This window comes from Miniopterus natalensis, chromosome 1 (genome assembly GCF_054644295.1).
Source record: "Miniopterus natalensis isolate mMinNat1 chromosome 1, mMinNat1.hap1, whole genome shotgun sequence".
Lineage (NCBI taxonomy): Eukaryota > Metazoa > Chordata > Mammalia > Chiroptera > Miniopteridae > Miniopterus > Miniopterus natalensis.
In genome coordinates, this window is record NC_142081.1 from 31,185,824 (window position 1) to 31,203,385 (window position 17,562).

The 17,562-nt window shown below is 44.5% G+C and overlaps 1 protein-coding gene across 2 annotated transcripts in view; it reads left to right on the forward strand.

Annotated features, from left to right (window-relative positions):
- The window catches only part of RTN1 (reticulon 1), a 153,952-nt gene extending 142,511 nt beyond the window's left edge, over window positions 1-11,441 (forward strand). For both annotated transcript variants that reach the window (XM_087814173.1, XM_016198272.2), the window contains 6 exons: window positions 4,668-4,875; window positions 7,781-7,919; window positions 9,258-9,327; window positions 9,806-9,852; window positions 9,938-9,996; window positions 11,220-11,441. In XM_087814173.1, the coding sequence (XP_087670299.1) occupies window positions 4,668-4,875; window positions 7,781-7,919; window positions 9,258-9,327; window positions 9,806-9,852; window positions 9,938-9,996; window positions 11,220-11,262 (566 nt within the window). In that variant the 3' untranslated portion in view covers window positions 11,263-11,441. The remainder of the gene's footprint in view (window positions 1-4,667; window positions 4,876-7,780; window positions 7,920-9,257; window positions 9,328-9,805; window positions 9,853-9,937; window positions 9,997-11,219) is intronic.
- Window positions 11,442-17,562: the final 6,121 nt, after the last annotated feature.

Consider the following 17,562-nt stretch of genomic DNA (forward strand, 5'->3'; position numbering starts at 1 on the left):
TAGTCAGCCCTTTTTACGAAATTTCAGGTCCTGCATCCCCAATTGCCTACTGTATATATTCATCTGAACGTCATTGGAATATGATATTACTGGCATTTAACTCACAGCTACTGTAACCAACCCTAGAAAAAAGATCATTTCATTTTCAAGCCTTAAAAAAGTTAATATGTACTGTGTGTAATTGTCAGCTTCTCCTCATCCTAGATCCCTGTCCCATCTCTGCCCCAGGCTATGTCAAAATACCCTGTTTTGATGTCATCCCGTCAGAATGCAGAAGCTTAAAACCAAGTGTCGTCTTTTTCCCAAACCAGCTCACCCTCCGATTTCCTATTTTTGTCAGTGATATGAATCACTCAGTCACCCAGCTTTGAAATGTTGCTTTCACCCTTAATTAGCTCTTCCTGCTTTCTCCCACAGCTAATTAGTCACCATTCTTGTCGACTAATCCCTCATAATATTTCCCTTTATCCACCCGTCTCCTTCACAGATTCTTCACCACATTCACAAACCATCCCACGGCCACTGTCATGGATCCCAGTGCTATCCCCTCCTTGAAATCAACTTTCACCACCTCCCACAACACAAGATACACTGGCACTGATGCAGCATTTTTTAAATGAATGTCCAGTCTTCCCAGCTAGATTCTTAAGAGCAGGAACAAAATTTTATGCTCTCCTCATTCCTGAGATTACTAGATAAGTAGATGACCAATAACTATTTACTGATGGTGATGAGTCATTTTCACTTAAAGAAATATTTCATTTTGTTTATCTAGTTCTGGGAGCAGAGTTGAACATAATCAGGCTGCTCAAATTAGTTTGCGTACTTTGGGGAACATTTAACATATATATAACCATATAATGTGCAAGAGGCAACTGTTTTGTTTTAGAAGAAGCCTCAAAGTCAGGTTCTGATCTTGCTTCTCCTAGTGCTTAGTCAGTCGGCAAGTTTCTCCACTTTTCACTTCCTCGCCTGTTATAAAGCAGCCCCTCTTATCTGTGAGAGATGCGTCCAAGACCCCCGGGTGCCTGGAACCCCGGGTAGTACTGAGCCCTGTGTGTACTGTGGTTTCCCTATACATACATGCCTATAGTGGAGTTTAATTTAGAAACTAGGTACAATAAGAGATTAACAACAACGTAATAAACTAGGACAGTTATAACAATATACTATAATAAAAGTTATGAATGGCTTTGGGGTCATTATTAAGTAAAATGAGGGTCACTTGAACACAAGCACTGTGATACCCCCAGGGGCCACCTGATAATGAGTCTAAGTGACTTAACCGGTGGGGAGCTTGGATGCTGGACAAAGGCATGATTCACATCCTGGGCAGGACGGAGCACCAGGGCACAAGATTTCATCACAGAACTTTCTGAGGTTTCAACTCAGAACAGCATGCAGTTTAAATATTATGAGTTGTTTATTTCTGAAATTTTCCATTTAATATTTTTGGACCATAGGAGACCCCAGAAAGCAAAACTGTGAGTAAGGGGAGACTACTGCAAACCTATCTAAGCAAGTTAATTTTAAGGTTTAAATTAGGTACTGTCTGGGAGTGTTTTGAACATTTCAGAATCTATTTAAATAGATAATTGTGTCACAAAGTACCTGAATCAACATCCCAATGATGTTCTAAGATAAATCTTTTGTTAACCTCCCAATTAGAAACTTCCAGCAATCTTAGCAAGTTTATTGAAAACCTGTTATGTCATGATTCTAAATCAAACAAATGCTACTTGGTTAACAGTTAGTGGCTCTCTGCTCGGCTTCTTCAGGCAAAGCCAGGACCTGGTGCCTGCCATTCTAGAGCTGTGAGTCAGAGATTCAGAAAGCTTTTCTAGAGGATACCACTTTTAATGGGTGGTAAGCAATTTGATAAGTGGGGACACTTGAAAAATAGCAAATTCGGTCTTTGCCTGAAAACTACTTGCAAGGTCTCCCATACCCCTTCACACTTCAGAGGTAGGGCAACATAGCTAGCCTTAGAGCACTCCCTTTTATTTATTTTTTATATGTTTTTATTGACTTTAGAGAGAGAAGAAGGGAGAGGGAGAGAGATCGAAACATCAGTGAGAGAGAAACATCAACATCGATCAGCTGCCTCCTGCACGCCCCCCTTTCAGGGACTGAGCCCACAACCCGGGCATGAGCCCTGACTGGGAATTGAACCAGCATCCTCTTGGTGCATGGGTCAACACTCAACCACTGAGCCATACCGGCTGGGCAGGAGCACTCCCTTTAGACAAATCATGCATCTTATAATGTACCTTTGAACCTTGAACAACATAGGGCTTAGGGGCACCCACCCTTGAGCAGTTGAGAATCTGCGTATAACTCCAGTGAGCCCTCTGCATCCACCTATTCCCAGTGGGGATTGAAAACACAATTGACCCTTAAACAACACAGGTTTGAACTGCTCGGGTCCACTTTCACTCAGATGGGCTGAGACAAGACAGGCTTTGGAGAAGCAGTGCTTTTCCTTTGCCCTCTGAAAACTTACTTGTAGAAGTAACCCCACTCAAAAGAGGAAAAAAATCTTTGTCTCACCCCAAAACATGTTTATGACCCTCTCTGCTACTTCTTACATTGAAAAAGTGTTGTAGAAAAAAGGAAGCTAATCTTTTCCCGAGGAAATGGCTGACTATAGTAATCTTGCTGAGTTCATGTTGGGGGACCAGGTAGTGGTGGTGGGTGGAGAGTGGGGGGGATGGATGACAGATGAGCTGAAATGTCAACACTCTCTCTGGCTTCAGATTGCTGGGATATCCACAGCCTGTTATAACAGAGCCTCCCCTCCTTTAAACCCCTGATTTTCTCTCTAGCCAGCCTGAGGTAGGTCTGCTGTCGAGGGTTAATTCTTTGCTCTGCAGCATTCCTTATGTCCCCCCACAGCATCAGGGCTGTCACTAGGCTATGGGACCTCGGCATACTGTTCTTCCAGCTAGTTACACACTTGTGTATGATGGGAGCTGCTCCCTGCTCTCTCCTACCGGGTCACCTTCATTTTCCTTTGAACAAATGACTGGCATCTAATTCTGTAAAGCAGATGCCTCCAGGTGCCCTGCACATGCAGCTGGCATGTAAGCAACTACCATGTTCACTGGGTTGTGAGATGGAAATTTGGTGTCTTTTTTCTTTTTGAAAATTGATTGCCATAACATTCTGTAAAAACCATTTGTTGCAACAACATGGATGGACCTTGAGGACATTATGCTGAGTGAAATAAGTCAGAGGAAGACAAATACTGTATATCACATATCAAATCTAAACTATCCAAAATCACAAAAATGGAGAATGGAATGGTGGTTCCTAAGGGTTAGGGGGTGAGGGAAATGGGGAAATGTTGGTCAAACAATACAAACGGCAGTTAGAAGATGAATAATTTTTGGAGAGCTAATGCACAGCATAGTGATTATAGTCAACAATATTATATGCTTCAGAGGCTGAGAGAGTAGATACTAAGTGTTCTCCACAAAAAAGGAACTATAATTATGTAACGTCATAGCGGCATTAGCTAACACTGTGGTGGTAAACACATTACAATATACAAATATATCAAATTGACATGTGTACACCTTAAACTTACGCAATGTTATTTGTCAATTATATCTCAATTTAAAATTGGAGAATAGCCCGGTCGGGCGTGGCTCAGCAGTTGAGCATCAACCTAGGATCCAGGCGATCGGGCTTCGATTCCCGGTCAGGGCACATGCCCAGGTTGCGGGCTCGATCCCCAGTCGGGGGCGTGCAGGAGGCAGCCGATCGGTGACTCATCATTGATGTTTCTATTTCTCTCTCCCTCTCCTTTCCTCTCTCTGAAATCAATAAAGATATATTTTAAAATTGGAGAATAAATTTCTGTACATTCTTAAACAAGGCTTCTGTGCTTATGCTTTTTTTAATAATCTGGTGAATGGAATATTCGAAATATTTTCATTTTGTATCACATTTGCAACACGATTGCCTTATTCTCTTGAATTTAATTTTTTTCTAAAAAGATTGAAAGAGGGAAATAACTGAATGATAGATGTGATATAGACTTTAAAGTTTGTATTCCAGACTTTTAAGTCACAAAATGTAAGTGAGCAAAGGGGTTTCTTGAGACACCGCCAGCCCCTCCGTTTGGGAGGCAGGCCGTGTCTCTGTCAGGTGCCCTTGGCGTTGGCTGGGGTCTCCCGCCTGCCCGGGCTCCAGAGGCGCCCCTTCCCCAGAGCCTCCCTTCTCACTGCCGCTCCCCTTCTCAGCAGCAGAAACGTTGGTGTGACTGATGTACACATCTGCAGGCCACCGCTGAGGCATGAAACGGTCAGCGGGGCCTCGAGATACACACAGTCAGTGCCACCCAAAAAGAAAACTGGTTCTTCACAGACTCTTTGTATCTTCAGTTCTGTTTCAAAGTCACATGATGTGGGCCACCGCCCAGAGGGTGTAGCCCAGTGAGACAGGTTCATAGAGGTATGGGTGCTGGAGATTCAACAGCCTTTTCTTACCTGTGAGTGTGTGAGCTGTCGTCAGCGGTGGAAAAGATTCTTCCAGAGCAGATGGAATGACAGTAAGTGCCCGGGCAGGCCCCGTGCCCCCTCCCTGTTTAGGGACGGAAGGCGGGAGAGCCCCGGCGGCCCTGCCCTGCCCTGCCCGCTGAGCGTGTGCTTTGTCTCCCTCAGCCGTTGACCTGCTGTACTGGCGGGACGTCAAGCAGACGGGCATCGTGTTCGGGAGCTTCCTGCTGCTGCTCTTCTCCCTGACGCAGTTCAGCGTGGTGAGCGTGGTGGCCTACCTGGCCCTGGCCGTGCTCTCGGCCACCATCAGCTTCCGCATCTACAAGTCCGTCTTACAGGCTGTGCAGAAGACCGACGAGGGCCACCCTTTCAAGTGAGTGCCAGCCGGGCCCGGCCTCTCCCGGCTCTTCCCCTCGCCGGTGCCACTCCCGGCACGGGGGTCATGTTGCTCTGAGACCTGACGGGCCTCTGAGAGTCTCCTTTAACCCTCTCTTTTAATATCTAATATTTCTGGTGACTTCCCCAAACTCAATTGTCTCTATTCGAACGCATTGCTTTATTGATTTTTAAAAATATGTTAATTACTATGAATTCATAGTACTTAATGTTTATTTATTTATTTTTAATCCTTACCTGGGGATGTTTCCATTGATTTCAGAGAAAGAGGAAGGGAGAGGGAGAGAAAGAAAGAGAAACATCGATTGATTGCCCCCCATATGTGCCCTGACTGGGGATCCAACCCACAACCTGGGTATGTGCCCTGACGGGAATTGAACCCGCAACCCTGCGATGCTCCAACCAACTGAGCCACACTGGCAAGGGCTTAAATACTTAATATTTAAATATAACATAAATTTATTTATATAATATAGATTTAACATAAATTTATATTTAGTATTAGTATTTTATATTTAATTATTACTAATAGTAAGCATAATTCATGATATGTGTACAGTGTTTTGTAATTTGAAAAGTGTTCCAACAATTAATCCTCCCAAATCTGTGAAGAAGGCAGAGCATTATAACCCTTATTTACAGGTGGAATAACTGAGGTTCCAAGAAGTAAAACGACTCACCCAAGGTCACATGGCCAGTCAGTAGCACAGAGCCAGGACCGAGCTGTTGGATTTTTATTTCTGTGCTCTCTTTGGAAGTTTAATACCAAAGGCCAGTCTTCCAAGAGGTGCAAGGTTCATGAACAGTCTTCTAATGTTCCCTCATCTGCGTTTTCATACTGCGAAGATTGGACTGGAATGAATATTGAAGAGCACGTTATTTTTTAAAGGCAGTATACTTGGAAATTTCGTGAAGGGAGGCATTAGCACTGCTGGCTGCATGCCACCCACCCACACCCCAATTTATCTCCTGATTCTAGATTGTGAGCTCAGGCACTTTAGCACTGACTGTCAGTGCCCCCCTCCCCTGGTGCTGGTCCCAGAGTACAGGCTCTACTGCAGGTGTCCTCACCTCCTGTAACCAGGGACAGTGCCTCTTGGGTGAGACACATAGTGCTGCTGCAGATTGTTTATCAGCCAGCCCTACTAATTCACTGGGAAGCCTCAGCCCTCCCTGGCTCACCCTCACCAGCCAGCTGAATCAAGGCCTCAGTGCACCGGGCTTTGAAAGGGGAGAAGATTGTGTTATGGGGACCTGTTAGCAAAAGGAAAAGGCTGCATATCAGATGTCCCTTCCGAGCCTCTGCTTCAGTGTCAGACCCAGTTACAGCCTGAGCCTTCTTGCTCTTGGGATGTGTGTGGGCTTCTTCCAATGCAGAGTTAAGGGGTCTTTGGGGATATAACTTGGCTACACAAGTTCCCATCCCAAAGATGGGAAGAGTGAAGTGGAGGGTCATGTGACCACACATCTGGAGCCCTGCCCTGCCCCCCTCTGCTCTCAGCCATCAGGGCGAGGCTGGTTTCTCCTTCGCTCTTGACCCCAAGACAGACGAGTTACAGGGGCAACGTACCTTTCACTTGGTTTATTTCTTCCAATACCCAGCATAGGACCAAGAACCTAACTACACTTTGCTCAACTCCTTTATGGTCCTTTACGAGACCATTTTAAAATGTAGAGCTTTCCTTTGGCTGGATTGTTTTTATCAGTTAAAAAATACCTGACTTGGAATACATTTTTAATTGAAACATACTGTCTAGACAAATCAGTATTTTTCTATTTTTTTCCTAAACGGGAGAAAGCCCATAATATTTAAATGTAAAGTCCCTAAAACTCAAGCCAAATGCTGCTTTCCTCTTTTCACCCCAATTCCCAGGAGGTGAGCACTGTAAGAACATGGGGTACCCTCTAGGTAGACAATAGGGCCTGTCTCAGAGCAGCGGAAGGGGAGGAGGGAGGAGGGACTCTGCAGAACAGGCCCAACAGGAGGGTGGACGCGTCTGCATATATCTCAGGAGCCTGGCTTGTCTACCCAAGACTTAAATTTAACCATTTGAACAAATGAAAAATGCAGTTACTAAAGATACCTCTCTCTTTTTTTGTTTATCTTTATGTACATGATTATATTTTTTATTGAATTCATTGGGGTGACATTGGTTAATAAAATTTTATAGATTTCAGGTGTGTGGTTCTAGATACATCATCTATATAGTGTATTGTGTGTTCACTATCCAAAATCAAGTCTCCTTCAGTCACCTTTTTTACACAGCCCCCCTCCCCTCTGACAGCTGTCAGTCTGTTTTCTATATCTGTGAGCCTGTTTCTATTTTGTTTGTGTATGATTTCACTTATATGTGGAATCTAATGAGGAAAATAAACAAAGATACCTCTCTTAAAAGAACCAGTGAGCATTTTAATATGACCCAGCTCACTTGAGATTTCAGAGCTCTCTAGATAAAATCTTGGAAGAACTCTCCAGGATTTAAATATGAAATCGCAAAAGTTCTAGATGTCAAATAATAATTGGCAGCTAGGACTTCAACTGTTTAAAAAGATAATTCATGTCCTCTCAGCCAAGAAGAAATGAGGACTTTCACAGTTACCCGGTGGGCCAGGTGTATCTAGAGAATTCAGCAGATGAGCTGATTTTGGACAGTTGCTCTGAATTCCCAGCTCACACTACAGTGCTGTCCTTGGGAAACAGAAGCTGTCACAGTGCCCCACGAGGCACCAGGATTCGCATGTTTCCCAGTGCACTGGGCATGGTGCCCTGCCGCCCCCCGCCCGCAGGATGACCCGGCTGTCATGCTCAGCATGAAAAAAGGAAGATGTCGCTGGTCTGTGCTTCCCTCTGATGGGTACTCTGTGGGGCTGGTTTGTTGCAGGACCTACTTGGAGCTCGAGATTACCCTTTCTCAGGAGCAGATTCAGAAGTACACGGACTGCCTGCAGTTTTACGTGAACAACACGCTCAAGGAACTGAGGAGGCTCTTCCTCGTCCAGGACCTGGTGGACTCCTTAAAAGTATGGTTGCTTATGCTGTTCACTCAACAGGCTTGAGTTTTGTTTTTCCCTAAAGGTATAATAAATAAACCCAAACCTACATCGTGGAGAATAAAATGCAGGAGTTAATTATATTCTAGAGTCAGAAAACTTCTGGCTGTATAGTGCCATGGAGTTCATCAAGTCTAGTCCCCTCATTTTACAGGTGCTGGAACTGTAGCTCAGAGAAGCTGAGACACTTGCCCGAGGCTGCCCAGCGAGTCACTGGCAGAGCTGGGATCAAACCCAGGCCACACAGCTTTTGGTTCTGTGCTTTTTACAACATACCAGGTTGCTTCTCCTTACCATTTTCAGATCCTCTGCCAATTTCCTAAAATTGATTTAAAAATAAAAATGTAATTTGAGGAATGTGAAACACATATGTGCTTTTCTACTAAAAGAAACTCTGGAATCTGCTAATAGTGAGATGGCCATGTGTCCTTACACACTGTGGGCTGTGAGCCCCTGAAGGGCAGAGGCCCTCAGCACCTGCCTGTTATTCCTGGCGCTCATTGAACTCACCTCATTTCTTTGAAGGAGCCACTCTGGCCACCCGACCACCCTATGGCTTACGTGTAAAATCATAGTCCATCAGTCATGATTGGGTGAGACCCTGGTGAGACTGCTGTGATTTCCCTGTGCCCCCAGAGCACTTTGTGCACACCAGGCAGGGATCTTGTGCCACTGGCTGCCCAGTGACTGTTCAAGGAAGGACAGAAAGAAGAGTGAGTGATGTGGCCTTGACCCTCAAGGTGCTTTCCTGGAGTAACACTTTACCAAGTAATGACTAAGGAGAGATAATGGGGAAATTATTATTATTTACCATGGGGCTTTTAAGGTGACATTTCTATTTGTATCTGTAATGTAAATATTGTAGGCTAGAGCAGGGGTCAGCACACCTTACCTATAAAGAGCCAAATAGTAAATATTTTAAGCTTTGTGGGCCAATCTCTGTTGCCATTGTAGCAGGAAAGCAGCCAAAGATAATATATAAATGAATGGGTGTAGCTGTATCCCAATAAAACATTATGAACGCTGAAAACTAACTTCATCTCATTTCTGCATATCACAAAATGTTATTCTTGTTTTGATTTTATTCGACCATTTAAAACGTAAAACCCATTCTTAACTCATGAGTCCACACAAAAACAGGCCAAAGGGTTCTGAGAAAAGTAGACAGGATCCTCTTGCAGTAATTCTGTGACAAGCTTTAAATGCTCCTACGTTTCCTAGTGAAATCACATATTTTGCCCCAAATTCTAATCTAAAAAGAAGTGAGTGAAAGGTTTTAGAAGCGGTGCTAATGACTTCATTCCTCAGTTCGCAGTCCTGATGTGGCTCCTGACGTACGTTGGCGCGCTCTTCAACGGCCTGACCCTGCTGCTCATGGGTAAGGGCGCTCCCGGGCTGCTAGGGGTTAGCCTGTGTGGGTAGATTCCTGGGAACAAGGGTCAGAGACCCTGAGTGTGGAGCATTTCCCTGACCATAGTTCAGTAAAGAGTATAATATATATTACACGTTAATAATGAATTTCTTAGTTTGAAGGTGTGTTTTTTAACCACAACTGGGGGTTTTTTGGTCCTTTTGGGGGCGGGGCTTCTAAGATATATCTGTTCATAGTGGCAGGATGGACAGAAATCCTGTTTCATCCTTGGAGGGCGCAATCTCCCCTCTTTCTAGGGATAATGACTTAATATCTGTAAAGGGCCCCGCATCCCTTTGTTTTCCTTATGAAGTGCCTGTCGTGTTTATCTAGAGTGCTGGCTATTAGAAATGCTGTAATATGATCTAACTATATAACTATTTATAAGCTTAGAGGTACTGACAACTCTCAGGATTTTAATACTCTTATTTGTTTTTCATCCCAGCTGTGGTTTCAATGTTTACTCTACCTGTAGTGTATGTTAAGCACCAGGTAAGTTCTATGTGATGTCAAACATTCATGTTACATTTTGACCTCGTGAACTTTGGACGTGCTCACGATCTCTTCCTTGTCGTAGGCACAGGTTGACCAATATCTGGGACTTGTGAGGACTCACATAAATGCTGTTGTGGCAAAGTAAGTTACACAGTGCACTTTATACAAAGGAGGGACTGCCTTAAGCAGGCATATAAATGGTTGAGGTCGGGGTAATGAAAGGGTAATAAAATAGATTGATTTATGATCATTCGGTTACTTACCTGAGTCATACTCTTGCTCTTTCCAATGGTATTATTTCAGAAAATAAGTATAAATTTTCCAACTCTCAAGTAAACAAAACTCTCAGGTATTTTGGTGGTTTATCTCAAATATCATGATGAATGAGGATTTTTTTTTTTTTTTTACTCAATCAAATCATATATTGTATTTTTCAATTACAGTTTACATTCAATGTTATATTGTATTAGAGTTTCAGGTGTACAGCACAGTGGTTAGACAACCATATACTTCACAAAGTGACCCTCCTGATATTTCAGGTACCCACCTGGCTCCGTACATAGTTATTACAATATTAATGACTGCATTCCCTGTGCTGTACTTTGCATCCCTGGGACTGTTTTGTAACTGCCAATTTGTATGCCTTAATGCCTTCACCATTTTTACGCAGTCCCCCAACACCCCTCCCCTCTGACAACCATCAGTCTGTTCTCTTTCTCTCTCAGAAGTGTCCCAGACTGGGTGATAAATGGTCACTAACTGCATCACAGCTTCTGTAATCCTGAAAAAGTCCATATCTTTGTTTACCTAAAAAGTTATAATTCAAGAAATGTGGGCTTCTTGTATCACTCATTGTCTGACTTACACAATCTTATTGCTGCACAGGAATGGTTTATGCAGACTCACAGATGCAGAGGACAGACTGCTGGTTGCCGGGGGAGGGGTGGGGGGCTGTGTGGAAAAGGTGAAGGGATTGAGAAGTACAGGTTGGTAGTTATGGAACAGTCACGGGGATGTAAAGTGCAGCATAGGGAATGCAGTCAGGGATACTGTAATAACTATGTGTGGTGCCAGGTGGGTACTGGAAATATCAGGGGAAACACTTCGTGAAGTATGTGAATGTCTGACCACTATGCTATACACCTGAAACCAATACAAAATAATACTGAATGTCAACTGTAATTGAAAAATAAAATTTTAAAAAACCAATTCAAAAGAAAAAAAGAATGCGTTTCTGGACACTCATACATAAAAATTATATATTTTTAAATATTAAGCTATTTTGGTCACTTAAGCAGCAACACATAATGTCATAAAATAATTTCATTAATAACACTTGTGATCTTTTGATATTGTCGTTTTAGGATTCAGGCTAAAATCCCAGGCGCTAAAAGGCACGCTGAGTAAACTGACATCCCACCAGGACTGGACACAAACCCAAATGTCTGGAGTGGTAACTGCTCTGTTCTTGTGTGTTACGGCCAATTCGATTGTTTCTCCCCCCAGTACCATAATCTTAGAGAAACTTTGTAACAGCTGTTTTTAGGCTGTTCCTGTACTCTTAGGATATTTCAGTCACTTGTGTCAAGCACTAAAGTATAGAAAAAAGTGTATTAGATGTGGTTTTTAATTTCGTGTTGCTAAAAAAAAAGTGCATGATGGTGAGAGCCCAAGTTTTCTTTCCCTCTTCGGTGTTCTCCTCTCCGCAATGCTTCCGTAGCTTCATGTTCCCTGTGGCTAGGCCGTTCCTGCCCAGCGCACTGATGCAGTAGTGGAAATCGCTTTTATGTCCTTGGGTTGCTGGTTGGATTCATCTTTAATAACAATATATAGAATTGTAGACCAACGTTTTAGTGTTTTTCCAACACACACAACGTAAAAGTAAAAACAGTCGACTGTACTTACAGTAATCAGTTTTGTACACTTAAAATAATTAAATGAATGAATGAGGCCCGAACAAACACGCAGTACTTCTGTTGTGTGGGACTGACAGCTGACTTACCTGGGTGGTCACTATGAGTACCAGCCAGCATGGGAACTTTATTACAATTTGTATCACTTTCTCTGTAGTTCCTAATGGACTTAATTATGGACTCTGGATATTTGCACTTATGTACTTGATATTGAATGCATAAATAAATGTTACTAAATGTCAGACGTCTCCCTCTCTTCTTATGGTCTTACCAGAAAGTGCAAAAGTTACAAGAGACAAAATCTCCAGAGGGCATACATGCTGAGAAGGCTGAGACCAAGCGCTCACTTTACTCCTGTCCCCAGGACCATATGATCCAACCCCAACCTGATATATGGCTGCTTTGGGCTATTAATAGAAATCAGCACAGAGCAATAAAACTGAAAAACACTCTTTATATTATACTATGTGGTTGATGCAGATAGTTTAAATAGTTTTTTAAAAACATGGAAGCGATATAAATCCTTCCATAAACTTCTTACGATAATACGCAACACAACACTGACATGACACAAATATAATTGCTGTGAACTCAGTCTTTTGGTAATTGTTTTTTGAGCACCTACCATGTGCCAAGCACTGAGAACAGAGCTATGAATAAGAGAGACAACAATTCCCGCCATCACCAAGGTAAGTCTAACAGTTGCTCTCTTTTTGTCAAGAGCACAGTTGCCTGTTTTATTTCACTGTTAGAGTCAAAAGTCAAGGATGGTGAGGTAGAAGCAGATGAAAGTCATAGCAGTGGGAGGAATAAAAGCAGTGGGAGCCCTGGCCAGTTTTGCTCAGTGGTTAGAGCGTCGGCCTGCGGACTGACAGGTCCCAGGTTCGATTCCAGTCAGGGGCACGTACTTCGGTTGCAGCTCGATCTCCGGCCCCGGTTGGGGCGTGTGTGGGAGGCAGCCAGTCTTATGTGTCTCTCTCACATCGATATTTCTCTCTATTGCTCTCCCTTCCGCTCTCTCCGAAAAGCAATGATTTAAAAAAAAAAAAAAAAGAGTGGGAGAAAAAAGGAACAGTTACAAAAGCTGCCTTTGGCCAGTTTTGTACACAGGTTTAATAAAGCACCTATGGAGACCACGGGGCAACTGGACGCTGTGCCAACAGCCAAGATGGGGGACATGGGAGGTGGCTATGTGGAAATGCTAACAAAATAAAAGGCAGCGTGAAATAGGAGCACCAGAGAAGGTGAACTTTGGGCCTGGGTCCTGATCTGGCTTTTGCCAGAGAGAGAAGGTTCATTCCAGGATGAAGAAAGAACATATGCTAAGGTGCTAAGACCGGAGGTGCGTGGCATATGCAGTGAGTAATAAGCTGGATTGTCAGGTGCTTGGGATGGGAATGGTCATGTCAGGTAAGCCTGAAAGGCTGGGTCCAGATCACACTAGAAACGCCAGGGTGTCTGTTTGGTCTTTGTTCTTTAGATCTCAGAGTCATGTAAATACACTGAGGGTGCCTATTATGAGATTAGAAGAATATTGGTGACAACTGCAACATAACTAACAGCAAACAGGTGTCAAATGTCTAGGCCTCTACTAAAGTTCTCCAGTCTTTCCCTGATCCTCTCTATCAGCCCAACCTGCCAAGTACCTGCTGTGCACGGAGGAACGACTGAGATCACATGCAGGGAGATGGGACTGGAGCTGGCGATTGATTAGATGTTGGACTTCAAGACCAAGGCCGACCCTGAGAGTTAGCGCCTCCTTAAATTTTGCCCCCGAGGCAGCTCGTGTGCCTCACCCTAGCCCAGCTCTCATACTAGCTGGTCAGGAGAATGCCCAGAAGAGCTGGTTTGGGGAAGGAATATAATAAGTTTAGTTTGGTGCCTACTATTTTTTACGGTTAGTAGATTCAGAAGAGGATTTTTTTTTTTTATGTGTGTTTATCAGTCTCCAACCTTTAAGATAAAATTTATTCTAGATGGCTTTATTCTGTAGAATCAGCCTTCCTGAATATCTGCATGTGCAGCATCTCCCTCTCGCCCGTGGGCCCAGAATTCTTTGCAGGAGCAGCTGCTCAGGAGGAGGGTCTAATGAGGAATTCCCCTTGCTGACAGTGGTGAAGGAAGCTTCCTGAGGAAGTCCAGCCTTACAAAATCATAGGAACAGGCAGGATTTTATGAAATGGAATATGGGGGACATAATATTCTGCTTCCACAGGAGGCATCAGTTGAGGTGATATTCAAGACGATAAATACAACGTGAGGACCCAGGTAAGAAGGGGACCGAGAACAGAACTCCCAGGGAGCCAGAGTGAGGGAGGTTATTCTGAGAGCTGTGCGCAGCAGGGCATTCTTACAGCTTATGGGTGGGTTGAGCAAGGAGGCCTTGGCAGATGAGAAAGCTGTGGTATGCTTTATGGATCATCTCAGGAATAAAGGAAGTGGGGTAGTTACTACACCCTCTGCTCTTTCCCCACCTGTATTACTTTGCTAGTGTTGCCCTAACAAAGTGCCAAAACCTGGGTGACTGAAAATAACCAAAATTCATTCTCTCACAGCTCTGGAGGCTAGAAGTCTGAAGCCAAGGTGTCGGCAGGGCCATGCTCTCTCTGAGAGCTCCAGGGGAGACTCCCTCCTTGCCTTGTCCAGCTTTTGGTGGCTGCCAGCAACCCATGGTGCACCACTCCAGGCCCATGGCCGCCTCCTCCCTGTGCGTCTTCACACGGTTCTCCCTCTGTGTCCAGTTCCCCACTTTATAAGGACACCAGTCATATCGGATAAGGGCCCACTCTAATGAGCTTCTTTAACTTGATTGCCTTTGTAAAATACCCTATTTCCAAGTAAGGTCACATTCTGAGATACTGGGGTTTGGGACTTCCACATATCTTTTTAGGGGACACAATTCAACCCATAACGCCATCCCAGGCCTCACACTGGCCCTTACGCCACTGTGAAGACTCTTCCTCCCATTCGGAGCCAAACCTCTTTCTCCACTTGTTTCCCACTGTCAGGAATTACTGCTGAGGAGTAGTGGGACAGCCTCTCCCTTAACCTGAATGCCCTTGAGAGTGGCCACATGCTGGGCCTTGCTTTACTACTGCAGAGTTCCAGCAATTGCCACATTTTCTTTGAGCAGGGCACCCCCGAGCACCCAAGCTCCAGCACTCTCTTCTGAGTGTGGAGCAGCAGGTGGGAGACGTGAAAGAGCCGCCACGAGCGTCTTGGCGTGAGCCAGCGTGGCAGAGGTTTAACAGGGAATAGCCAAGCTTTGCCTAGTCAGACAGAAGGCTCATTTGCTTTCAGACTCCAACCTGCTCTTCTAGTCAGTGCTTTGGACAAGCATCACCCTCAGGCTCCTCAATATGACTGTTACTTTTTAATTTTCCTTCAGTTCAATACATGCAATGTTACAGAATTAATTTGGCTAGCCACAGTTTCTTCAATGAATAAATCGAATTCTTTTTATCCTGTGTCACAGCCTTTTAAAATAATTCTGCTGGAATTACCTCCCTCTGGCCACTCCCTACTATGCTAGCAGGAATGTTTCAAATAGAAATGAAAGGACACTGAACAGCAATGTGAGAGTTGTAAATATATATGCACCAAACATCAGAACACCTAAGTATGTAAATAAATATTGCCAGATCTGAAAGGAGAAACAGACAACAATACAATAACAGTGAGAGACTTCAGCATCCCACATTCAGTAATGTATAGGACATCTGGACAGAAGGATCAGTAAAGAAAGAATGGCCTTAGCTGGTCTGGCTCAGTGGTTAGAGTGTCAGCCTGTGGACTGAAGGGACCCAGGTTCGATTCCCACCAAGGGCATGTACCTCGGATGCAGGCTCGATCCCGGCCCTGGTTGGGGCACATGCGGGAGGCAACCAATTGCTGTCTCTCTCTCACATCGATGTTTCTCTTTCCTTGCACTCTCTCTGAAAAGCAATGGAAAAAAAAAAGAAATCCTCAGGTGAGGATTAAAAAAAAAAAAGGCAATGGACTTGAGTGAACCGATAGACCAAATGTACCTGAAAGACAAATACAGAACTTTTCACCCAGCAGAAGAATACACATGCTTCTCATGTGTACACACGGAACAGTCTCCATGGTAGATCACCTGTTAGGTCTCAAGACAAGTCTGAACAAGTTCAAGAATATAGAAATCATACCACATATCTTTTTGAGCACAATGGAATAAAACTAGAAATGAGTAAAAGCAAGAAAATAGGGAAATTCACAAATACATAGAAAATAAATAATACTCTTGAACAATCACTGGGTCATAGGGGAAATCAAGGGGGAATTTAAAATATACCTCAAGATTAATGAAAACAAAGCCACAAATTACCAAAACTTAGAGGAGGCAGCAAAAGTACTAAAGGAAGGTTACAGGGATAAATGCTTACATTAAAAAAGGGCAAATATCTCAGGCAGCCTAACTGTACACATAAAACGTTTTGTTTAAAAAAAAAAAACTGGCAAACTCTTAGCTAGACAGAGAGAAAGGGAGAAGGCAAAGATTTTTAAATCAGATGGAGAGCTTAATACCCCAGTGATCTTTACTGGGTCATCTTCAGATGAATCATCATATCTAAGACATTGTAAAAATAAGAATTAAATGAATTAAAAATAAGAAAATTAAGAATATTGCTACTTAAGATCATGAGTATTTGAAACGTCTATAAAATTACTAAGTGAGCAGTAACAATCATCACTGCTACCTTTCTAAATGAAGATGCCACTAGAAACATCAGTGACAAAAATAATAATAATAAAATAAGAAAGACATTTATGCTAAATGTGGGTTGTTTCTTTCAGATCCAATTTAATTTCTGATTACTCTGCAGATATTTCCTTGAAAAAAATCACAATGCCTGCAACTGATAAGGATATTCTATTCTACCATAATGTTACCTTAGGCAGAAATAAACTGATTACCAAGCAGCTGCCAACAAGGAGCAGCTTGATCTGTTCAACTTCTCACAGCAGCACCGCCTGCAGCAGTAAAGCCCAAACTCTTGAGTTCAGAATCCAAGGCCCGACAGTAAGTTCACAGCCCAGGCTGGGCTCCTGCTCTCCCTCCCTGCGCCCCGCACGCTGCAGCCACAGCTCCCGGCTCGCTGGCCTGCCCGGGCCGGAGCGCCCCTCACCCCCGCCGCGCCCCCTGCCCTGGTCGCCTGGCTGCGGCGCAGCCCTGGCAGAGCTGACTGTGCCCCAGGCCAGGGTGGGAGAAGCTGTTCTGCCGTTGTCCAGTCCCAAGGGCTGGGCCAGGGGTGATCTCCGAGGTCTCCCACCTCGGTATGATTTCTGAAAAGTGGGGTAACCATAATCATCACCCCGAAAACGTATGGCAAAGACTAAAGTCGCGGGAAGCAGCTACAGACTGGGCATTTTGTGAAACCAAAATGGTGTGTGACCTGCAGGTGTGTGACTACCCGGCCCATCAGAACCACTGGCGCGCGTCTGCGCAGGTGGAGGTGACAGAAGAGCCAGCTCCGCAGGCCCTTGTGGAAGCTGAGCTCCTGCGGCGCCTGCCGGGCGCCTTCGAGGGGACCCGATGGTTCCGGAGGAAAGCACCAGGGCCCCGAACTGCAGGAACGGAAATGCGAGGAGGAGGGGCAGCTGAAGCGGGGCTCGGCCTTCCCGGGTCGCGTAATCGCTGCGGGTCAAGTCAGAGGCCCCGAGGTCCCGGCCCCGCGCGGGGGCGCCAGCCGGCGCCTGCGTGCGCGTCCTCGTTGCCCCGGTAACGGGGTCCCCGCCTCCGGCCGGGTGGGCGCCGCGCAGCAGCAGCTAG